This window comes from Thalassophryne amazonica, chromosome 12 (assembly GCF_902500255.1).
Source record: "Thalassophryne amazonica chromosome 12, fThaAma1.1, whole genome shotgun sequence".
NCBI lineage: Eukaryota > Metazoa > Chordata > Actinopteri > Batrachoidiformes > Batrachoididae > Thalassophryne > Thalassophryne amazonica.
The window spans coordinates 33,830,983-33,841,879 of NC_047114.1; the positions used below are offsets into that span (position 1 = coordinate 33,830,983).

The 10,897-nt window shown below is 42.4% G+C and overlaps 1 protein-coding gene across 2 annotated transcripts; it reads right to left on the reverse strand.

Annotated features, from left to right (window-relative positions):
* Nucleotides 1-288: 288 nt before the first annotated feature.
* Nucleotides 289-5,691, reverse strand: LOC117522593 (lactosylceramide 1,3-N-acetyl-beta-D-glucosaminyltransferase A-like). Of its 2 annotated transcripts, none has more exons than XM_034184040.1 (2): nt 5,554-5,691; nt 289-1,941 (listed from the first exon to the last, which is right to left on the reverse strand). In XM_034184040.1, exon 2 carries the CDS (start codon nt 1,627-1,629, stop codon nt 460-462), a length of 1,170 nt encoding a protein of 389 aa, XP_034039931.1. In that variant the 5' UTR covers nt 1,630-1,941; nt 5,554-5,691; the 3' UTR covers nt 289-459. The 2 variants fall into 2 exon arrangements, with proteins under 2 accessions (XP_034039931.1, XP_034039932.1); XM_034184041.1 differs by lacking the exon at nt 5,554-5,691 and adding an exon at nt 5,102-5,187.
* Nucleotides 5,692-10,897: the final 5,206 nt, after the last annotated feature.

Below are 10,897 nucleotides of genomic sequence, written 5' to 3' on the forward strand. Positions count from 1 at the left end.
TTTACACGGGCTATCCATGGTCGGAAACCAACAAACCTGAGATGTTTTGTAAAGAAGAATGGCCCAAAATACGTTCAACCAGAATCCAGACCCTCATTGGAAGGTATAGGAAGCGTTTAGAGGCTGTTATTTCTGCAAGAGGAGGATCTACTAATATTGATGTATTTTTTTCTGTTGGGGTGCCAAAATTTATGCACCTGCCTAATTTATTTAAAGAATTATTGCACACTTTCAGTAAATCCAATAAACTTCATTTCACTTCTCAAATATTACTGTGTTGTCTGCTATATGATATATTTAACTGAAATTGTGACAAACAACCAATGACTTATAAAGGAAAATCATGGAAATCATCAGGGGTGCCCAAACTTATACATACAACTGTAACAGTCACACTGATGGTCCCTATTTTATCATTATATTCAACCTCTTTCACATCAGCACAAATATGACTTAGCACTATAAAAAAGCTGCCTGGCATGGGTAGGTGTTGAAATGGTGAGGTTTACATAGGAGGAAGATTTTCATCACTGTGCAGTACAGTTTCCCAAAAGGTCCCGAGGTCTTCTCTTTGACCCATGGATCTGTGGCTGCTGTCCAAAGGTCATAGATGTCCTCCACATGACCATGTGAGGTCATCATCTGATTATAGATACACAGATGATAGGGTGCCTTGCCCTCTCCTGAGAAAAACGCATGTTCCTGCGGTGACACGCTGACAGCATTGGCGCAGATGCCCATGAACACATCATCGATGTAGAGAGTGGCGTTCAGAGTCAGTGTGGCCTGGTAGATTTTCTCTGCTACATCCCTGGAGATCACGTACCCTGCCCCAGCTGTGTAGTCGGGGTAGGACATCCACGGGTACATTTCAAAAGGAACGTAGTACTTGCTATCCTTGCTGCGGATGGGAGGCGCTCCTCTGTGCACGCGACCGATCCAAAAGTCCATGACGTCTTTCCTGCTCATCTCCTGCAGGTAACTCACCAGGTTGGGCATGTGGATGAAAATGTCATCATCTGCAGTCATGAAGAAGCGGGCGTGGCTGCAGCGGCTGTGCATCCAGCGGAACTGCAGGATCAGCTTCAAAGTCAGATTGTGAAACGAATCCAAAAAGTCCTGCTGGATCAAATCACCATGAAGATGGTCCTCCTGGATGAGCTCCTTCTCTAAATCTAGCGTGCTCCTCTTGCTCCACATAGGAACCTCCTTCTTGGCTCCAGGGGTTCCTAAGGCAAACACAACCTTGACTGTCACTCCCAGGGTTTGACTGATGTAGCTCTCATTCCCCCAGGTGGATCTGATGGCTTTTCGCCGCTCAGTGTTCTCTGGAGATGTTTTGATAAAGAGCAGGAGGAGGACGTCCCTCCCGGCACACTTATCAGGGTGGTCCAGTAGGTAATGGAAGTTGCTGAAGGTCCTTGCTTGCTCGTGTGGGATGGTGAGGCTCTTGTTGATCAGTGCAAAGTGGTTGACAAGGTAACGGTAGGAGTAGGACTTGACGTGGCTGACCACAGTGTTATCAAGCTGCAGCTGCACCCAACAAACCATAACTAGAGACACAATGAGGCATGTGGTGAAGAGCTGGATATACTGGTAATTGTGCATCCGCCAAAAATGCACAAACATCCTGGAATCTCTTCAGCTGCCCTCTCGTCCAGTGGCCCCAGACTGGTTGGCAGAGGAGAAGAGACGGTGGTGGTCAGGAGTGTAGACAGAGTCCCTCAGAGAAACACTTGGTGTGTCATCCATCCCAGTCTGTTCACATGCATTAGGAGGCATGTGAGGTGTTGGACGTCACTGAGCTTCCTGGATAACATCCTCCATCAGACTGAGCCCCTCCAACGGCAGCAGGTCCTCACATGTGAAGCCGTCGGCTCAAGTCATTCGACACCACGAAGCTCCATCCTGCTGTAAAAATGGAACTTTTGCAACTTTTGCCTGCAAAAGGAGGAAGACAAAATGTAAAACATTTATTTCACAACACCACCAACCGTCTTCCTTATTTGGAAATGAGATCTTGTCGGAGCTGCTCTGCTCAAATGTCATGTTGAGTCATGTACGAGGTCTGTCAATAAAGTAATGGTCCTTTTTATTTTTTTCAAAAACTATATGGATTTCATTCATATGTTTTTACGTCAGACATGCTTGAACCCTCGTGCGCATGCGTGAGTTTTTCCACGCCTGTCGGTGACGTCATTCGCCTGTGAGCACTCCTTGTGGGAGGAGTCGTCCAGCCCCATCGTCGGAATTCCTTTGTCTGAGAAGTTGCTGAGAGACTGGCGCTTTGTTTGATCAAAATTTTTTCTAAACCTGTGAGACACATCGAAGTGGACACGGTTCGAAAAATTAAGCTGGTTTTCAGTGAAAAGTTTAACGGCTGATGAGAGATTTTGAGGTGATTCTGTGGCTTTAAGGACTTCCCACGGTGCGAGACGTCGCGCAGCGCTCTCAGCCGCCGTCGTCAGCCTGTTCAAGCTGAAAACCTCCACATTTCAGGCTCTATTGATCCAGGACGTCGTGAGAGAACAGAGAAGTTTCAGAAGAAGTCGGTTTCAGCATTTTATCCTGATATTCCACTGTTAAAGGAGATTTTTATAATGAAAGACGTGCGGACGGGTCCGCGCGTCGGGACGCAGCCGCCGCGACGCTCCGCCACAGGAAAAACACCTCTGTTGAAAGCCTTAAGGACAAGTTGGAACATGTCCTGCCTGTTAAACAATTTCTCATATACTCACTCCACTGAAGCCATCAAAAGCCGCCTGGATTTTACAAATGGTTATCAACACGGAGGTGTTTTTCCTGTGCCGCCGCACCGCGTCGGCTGCGTCCCGACGCGCGGACCCGTCCGCACGTCTTTCATTATAAAAATCTCCTTTAACAGTGGAATATCCGGATAAAATGCTGAAACCGACTTCTTCTGAAACTTCTCTGTTCTCTCACGACGTCCTGGATCAATAGAGCCTGAAATGTGGAGGTTTTCAGCTTGAACAGGCTGACGACGGCGGCTGAGAGCGCTGAGTGACGTCTCGCACCGTGGGAAGTCCTTAAAGCGACAGAATCACCTCAAAATCTCTCATCAGCCGTTAAAATTTTCACTGAAAACCAGCTTAATTTTTCGAACCATGTCCACTTCGATGTGTCTCACAGGTTTAGAAAAAAGTTTGATCAAACAACGCGCCAGTCTCTCAGCAACTTCTCAGACAAAGGAATTCCGACGAGGGGCTGGACGACTCCTCCCACAAGGAGTGCTCACAGGCGAATGACGTCACCGACAGGCGTGGAAAAACTCACACATGCGCACGAGGGTTCAAGCATGTCTGACGTAAAAACATATGAATGAAATCCATATAGTTTTTGAAAAAAATAAAAAGGACCGTTAATTTATTGACAGCCCTCGTATATTTGATGACACGTAGCCTGGAGTGAAGCACAACGCCGGAGCTTATTGCCTCACAGTGTCACAGAGAAAACATTCTGAATGAAATAGTTCTGGGCCCAGTCTGTTGGAGACACTGAAAGAAAAGGGGAAAATGCAAAGCGGGCTGAAAACTATTACACTGAGATTTTGCCACTGCAATATGAACGCAGTGACTCCGCCCACCTTTACTCAGAGTGGTAACACCAGCTGAAACATTAGAGGACTGAATGCAAAAGCCAGCACAGCAAATATGGTGAATCGGGCTCGATTATTGAGGGGTTTAAGGTGTGGACCCGCTGAAACCGCTGAGTCACGGAACACGGCGGGACACAAAAGCATAGTGTCAAGAACGCTGGACAGCAACAATGCACAATAAGAATAGCCAGCTTTCACCAGGGCTCAGATCTGGGATCACAATGGGCCCAAAACTCACTCTGCACACCAAGAGCTTTTGAAACACAGCTGATGACGTGAGTCAAACAGGTTCACACATGAACTACGCAAACGAGAAGTCTAACCTAAACCCACAATATACATTTGACATGAACTGAGAACTGGTGGCCAAGATATTAGTCACGTGGTCTCCTGACCGGAGGGGTGCAGGTTTGATTCTGAACTGGACAGACAAAAACAGTGGGTGGGGAAAGTAAGAAAATGACTAAAAAACAAACAAACAAACAAACAAAAAACACTTTGCCCTCATTTATTTCCGCTAATACGGGCCACGTGATGTACAGAATCACATGGCATTTTAAAAATAATTGCAGTAGTTCGTGTGGAGGAAGTAAGAAATGGAGAACTTGCTAATTATAAGATTAAATTAAATAGAACTTTATTGATCCCTTGGGAAGACTCCCTCAGGGAAATTGAGGTTCCAGCAGCATTCTATAGCAGCACACAGGGTAAGAAGCACACAGAGTATCCAAAGTGAAACTAAAAAGAAAAACAGCTTGCAAATATAACATACTGATCAATACTGGTTTACTGGCTACTACTGTTCCTCTTATTATCAAGAGATAATGTTACAGCAATACTGGATGAAAAAAACAACAAAATCGCAATATTAGCAGGACTTACCCGACTGTCACTCGGACTATTAGAATAACAGTTTGTGCACGAGCCTCGCTGGAATGACAGTAAACGTGAGAGGACAAAACCAATGAGGTTGACCAATAAAAACGCACATTTTATCCTGCACTGGAAAATGCTACATGGCTCCAGCAGCACTCGCCATACAGCAGCTGCAGCAAGATTCCAGTCTTTGGATATCACAGTGGTGCAGTTAGTTTGCATATTTCCAAAACAGGATTCCTGGAGGACTTTTAATGACTTCGACTGTTTAATGCATTGCAAATAAAACAAACCATTATAATGTAGCTAGTTTATGAGTAAAATCATTAATACTTCCTCAGCACTGCTGACCAGGTAGAGATGATGATAACAGAACGCTGCAATGCACCGAACTGTCTGTCAGGAAAAGTCAAATCAGGCCAGAACGTCTTTGTGTTGCTAAGACTTTTTGGCATGTCTGTGCTGCAGGTTATATTCCTGTTGTCTATATTTGTATCCATTTTTTCAATTTGCATGACAATTTTTGATGCAACTCCCTGTTGCTAAATTGATGCAGACAGTTTATGCATTTGTATTTTTGGCATTTGTTAGTGACCTGTAATCACTCACCGCTTTCATGTCATCAGTGGGCTTGTCTTCGACTTCCTTGTCCCCAACATCAGAAACTATCTCAGCTGAAACCCTTGTATTATTTTCAAAACATCATATAAACACCTTCTCCAAGTCTTTTTTTTTTGTAATATTGCCTTAAACATGCTTCGAAAGCTGCACACCTTTAGAACCTCCTTGTGCTGTCGAGTCGAAGTAGTCGGCTGACTTCTCTTCTATGCTTTTATTGACAGAAGGTGTGGCCTCTGTCTTGTCTTATGAACACTTTCTGCTACTTGCTACTCCACATGCAAATACTGGACAGTGTGTGCACAATCTCCAGGATCAAAATACCAGAGAGGCTCCTGTGTCAGAAACTGTCACACAAACACAAGCTCTGTAACAGGGAGCCGCCGCTGTTCAAACGCGTGAAACACACACACAGATATTAACACGCCAACATCAGCACTCACCGGTTACACGTTTTCTTGTCTCCTGCACAGATCCTCCTCACTGTTTGCACAGATGACTGGAGATCAGAAACAGGAAGTGGCCCAGGGTTAAACAAAGCCTACAAAATGCAGAAGAGGTGCGTGTCGAGTTTGTGTGGGCAAGTCTGTGAGCCTCTCTCTCTTTCTCTCTCTCAGGAAATGTGGGTAGAGGAGCTAGAAGGTGGTTTTACTCAGAATCACACCTAAAAGCAGGATAGTAGTAAGAATAAATGAGCACCTGAAAACCATGATTTAAAAATAATGCACAATGTGATTGAAAAAGTGCAGTTTCCTGGCACAGACCCAGCTTTATGCGTAGCCCACAAATTTTGAATAGAGCTGAGGTCAGGGCTTTGGGAAGGCCACTCCAGACTCTAAGATCCCCGTCACACATAGGCCGATTGTGGCGGAATGGCGTCAGAATGACACATCTGGCCACAGTCGGGAAGCGTTGAGGTGCGGTCTAAAGACGGACGGAAGGACAGCAGTTTCTGAGCAGTCTACATAGTTGGTTCCATTTGCTTGGCTGTCCCGAACATGTTGCACAGTTCCAAACACTCTTGGGGCAGTCAAGATGGGAGGGCCATCTCACGACGGTCTATGTGCAGTTTGTGCGCCATCTGATCGCAATCTACACATTTCTGATGCCGTCATAACAGTGTGACTGGAGGACCTATCTTTGTGGCCAGGACGGCGGTGGGATTCGAACACCAGACTGCTCGAACTGAAGACCAAAACTCTACCAAGTCAGCCAATGGAGAATTCCCCACTAGCCAAGCTAGCAGGAAGATCTTTTCAATCTGGACCGGGGGCGGAGTTAACCTATTTTTAGGGGTGCTCAAGCACACCTAAATATATTTTAAGCACCCCTAAAAATAGTAAAGTTTGAATCTTCGACTGGACTGGGTTGCTTGAAGTGAGGACGTTCGCTTCAAATCACAGAAGCTTCCTCAGAAGCATCTGGACAAAGTGCAGAAGTCCCAGAAAACAAAGAGACCAGATAGACAGGAGACGGAGACAAGAAGAAGAGTGTCTCTCCCTTATTTAGCAGGAGTAGGGGAAAAACTACAGAGGATCTTCAGACAACACAAAATCCCAGTTTACTTTAAACCGGTTAACACCTTGAGACAGAAATTAGTTCACCCTAAGGACAGGATCCCTAGTTACAAACAGAGCAATGTAGTGTATTATAGCAGATGTCAGGAAAACTGTAATGAACACTACATAGGTGAGACTAAGCAACCTTTAAACAAGAGGCTATACCGCACCGCAGAGAGGTCGCCAGTGGACCTCAGTCTGCAGTTCATCTCCACCTGAAAGGACACTAACCACACGTTTGAGGACAAGGAAGTTAAAATCTTAGCCAGAGAGAAGAAATGGTTTAGAGAGGTGTCAAGGAAGCATTCTTTGTAAAACAGTTGAAACCCAGCCTTAACGGGGGGGGCGGGTCTCAGACACCGCTTTGTCCCCTGTTTACAATGGGATACTCAGGTCAAAGCAGTTTCAGTCTTTTGTTGATAATAATCATAATGACTGACTCATTATGATTATCATGAGTGAATGACTCATCATAATGAGTCATTCACGTCATCAGGAGAGTCGTCAAGGGAGCCATCAGGGGAGGCTTCCATCCCATCATTAGGAGAGTGCTAACTAGAGCACAATAGGTGCTAATTAGAGCTATTGTTTAGTCACTAGCCTATAGCAGTCGGCCTCTCGGTAGGAGGGGTCTGGTTAGGTTAAAACTCCAGCTTTGTTGGCTTCTGGTTTATTCTTCTCTACAAGAGTCAAGACAGAAGTCAGACTACCAGAGCAAGAATTTTAGCTGAGGAAGCTTCTGTGATTTGAAGAGAAATGTCCTCACGTCAAGCAACCCAGTGCAGTCGAAGATTCAAACTTCTCTACTATGGAAACTACCTGGACAACTGAGAGCCTACACAGAAACCCCTAAAAAAAAAAAAAAAAAAAAAAAAAAAAATATATATATATATATTATATATATATATATATATATATATTATATATATATATATATATATATATATATATATAGATATATATATGCTTCTATACTATTTTTTTAAACAACCTATTTCAAGCATTATGCCAAAATATGTATTACAACGAACACAGTAATTTGATCATCTCCCCTTCATGGGCAAATGGTTCAGTCCACAAAGCGCACCTACATTCATCTCTCTCTCTGGCATGTGTTTGTGTCACGTGGTGCTGCTGCGGGTGGCGCTCATTTAGCAGAGGTGCTGTCCTGTGATTGCCAGGTGACTGTCACATTTGCGAGGTATTTAGTACATTTTATGTCTCTGAATGTGAAGAGCAAGTGCAACTTTCTGAAAAGTGCTTATTTTATTCACCTGGCTACCTATCGCAAAACACAGTATATTGCTCTACAAATTAGTGCGCGCTGTGCGTGATCAAATGTAAGATTGATTCAGTGTTGTCTTTTTTTTTTTTCCAACTAAATAATGGTGCTCGCCCTTCAATCTGTGTAGCTTCCATGAACAAATCACTCTCCTCCATCAAATACCAGGTACACAGATCTGACCTTAAATGCTTAGTTAAAGTCATTAAAACACAATCTAAGTAATGCCTAAAACTGTCTAAATGTAATTGAAAAGTGATACCAGGGTGAGTGTTCTGTACTAAGTACTATGAAATAAAAAATCTTCAATAACTATAGGCTCATAAGACTAATATAAAAACAAGGATAATATACTTTACTCAGCCTCTGAATGCGTATTTCAGACCTGCTCCTAAGTTGCAATTACTATTTGCCCTCACCACATTAGGAGATTAAATTATTTGTTATATAAACTGCACCAGAATGCAGGAATTTTATGTGTGGGCTATTATCCATTGCTAATATGCGTTTTTTTTTTTTTTTTTTTTTTTTTTTATCATTTTGACAATGAATGCAGCTTTACAAGCAATTTTTTCACTCTGAAATCATGGGAAATGTATTTCTGGACATCTAGATTTTAAAATTTTTAAAAATGTGCTAAGCACCCCTAAAACTGAAAGTCTAAAATCGCCTCTGATCTGGACTTCCCCTGCTACAACAGCATTTGAAACCATCTGGTTGTGGTTGATGGAGCTGGGAGATGGATCGTCAACAGCAAGACCTGCCGACATGTTATGCCACATATGTCCACCTCCACTGGACCCCGGCCAGGGGTCAGTGCATGTGCGCAGTCATGTGCAGTGGATGTGAACAGTGTGCAATCAAACCGAAAGCACCGTGTGCCACTGCAGGTAAATGCATTGCACAGCGCAGGCCGCTGCAGATCTGAACAGGCTGTTAGAGCTATAGACCTTACTAAAGTAACAGACCTTAGTCACTGTGTTCGAATTAGGACCTTATTAGTGGTTCTGAATCATGTTTTGGGAGGCCTGCTAAGACAAGAACATTTAAAAAAAAAAGAAAAAATCATTTATTTGCCTTGGCTTATTTGTATGTAAAAATGCCTCAATGTGTAAACAGAAAACTGTTTATTGCTTGAGTACAGTCAAACCAAATATGTCTTATCATGTTTGATACAGAAACTTTTTCATATTGTTCTATAGAAAGTGCTTTTTCCTTGCTCTTAAACGCTGAAGCACTGGTTCATAAGCCAAAGGTAGCTACAGTTTGTTTTGATTAATTTCTTCTGTCAAAGTATATATATATACTGAGGTAAAAGGAATAACACTTTATTGACAAAAGTTGTGTAAAGTTGGCGTAGTTATTGATACATTCATTTTTTTGATTTTGCAAAATATGTATTTCAGGTGATATTACGCCTAGACTTTGACAAACCTGAGGCACATGGCCTTAAAATGTCCCCTCCAGGTTGCCGTGCCCCACCGTGCGTGCGTGCATCCATTTATCTGTGTCACATTTTGAGAGCCCCAGATTTACCCGTAGCCCCTTTGTGAGACATTACTTACTTGTATCATATTGTAAATACACATAAATGTGACATCTATGCATACGGTGCATCCAGAAGTATTCACAGCGCTTCACTTTGTCCACAGTTTATGTCCAGAAATACAATTTCCCATGATTTCAGAGTGAAAACATTGCTTGTAAAAGCTGCATTCATGTCAGAATGATAAAAAAAACGCATATTAGCAATGGATAACGCCCACACATAAAATTCCTGCATTCTGGTGCAGTTTATATAACAAATAATTTAATCTCCTAATGTGGTGAGGGCAAATAGTAATTGCAACTTAGGAGCAGGTCTGAAATATGCATTCAGAGGCTGAGTAAAGTATATTATCCTTGTTTTTATATTAGTCTTATGAGCCTATAGTTATTGAAGATTTTTTATTTCATCTTAACAGATTATTATGTCATAGTACTTAGTACAGAACACTCACCCTGGTATCACTTTCAATTACATTTAGACAGTTTTTAGGCATTACTTAGATTGTGTTTTAGTTTTGGCTATTCATTTATTTATTCTACAAACTGATTGATGTCTCGGGTTTTTCTGGCAGCACGCACATCCACGTTGTAAGTCATAAAACTACAGTAGTTGCAGTTGTTATGATCAGTGAGGTTTAGTGCCGTGTGCAGGAGGACCTGGTTTAGCACAGCTACAGCAGCACTCCACTATAAGGCTGGATGGAGAACACAGATGGTACACTGCACATAAATGTGTTAAGGATAAGAAATATATGAAGATGAATTATTTATTGAATTAACAGCAAAGCATAGAAAGGGCAGGCAAGATCTAATGAAGTCCTTAAAAGTAAGAAAAATAAAAGTGTGACTTAAAAGTCAGAATTCATACCAAAACACCAGTACACAAGTAAGACACCTCCACAGTCTGATACACATATTCAATTTACCCTTAGCTTCTCTTTCCATCCTTTGCTATTCTCAATGTCCATATTTACTATCACATAAGGTCTATAGAGTGCACAAACCTCACCTGAAGGTTTTTTTTTTGCTTTTGAAAATATGCTCTGATATCCATCACTGCACTGCAGGTTTGATTTGCCACTTACTGCCAACAAATAAAAATACAAATTGAGTTTTATGATTATGCCTTTTTTAGCAGGAAATTTAAATGATTCACTTATTATCATGCTGTGCATTAAACTTTGTGGTAAAGTTTACTGTCTTAATTCTGAAATGCTTAGTTAAGGACCTTAACTAAGCATTTAAGGTCAGATCTGTGTACCTGGTATTTGATGGAGGAGAGTGATTTGTTCATGGAAGCTACACAGATTGAAGGGCGAGCACCATTATTTAGTTTGAAGAAAAAAAAAAAAAGACAACACTGAATCAATCTTACATTTGATCACGCACAGCGCGCAC

Bases quoted from the DNA above. Each gene is read 5' to 3' on its own strand.
- LOC117522593 (XM_034184040.1), bottom strand. From the start codon at position 1,629: ATGTTTGTGCATTTTTGGCGGATGCACAATTACCAGTATATCCAGCTC.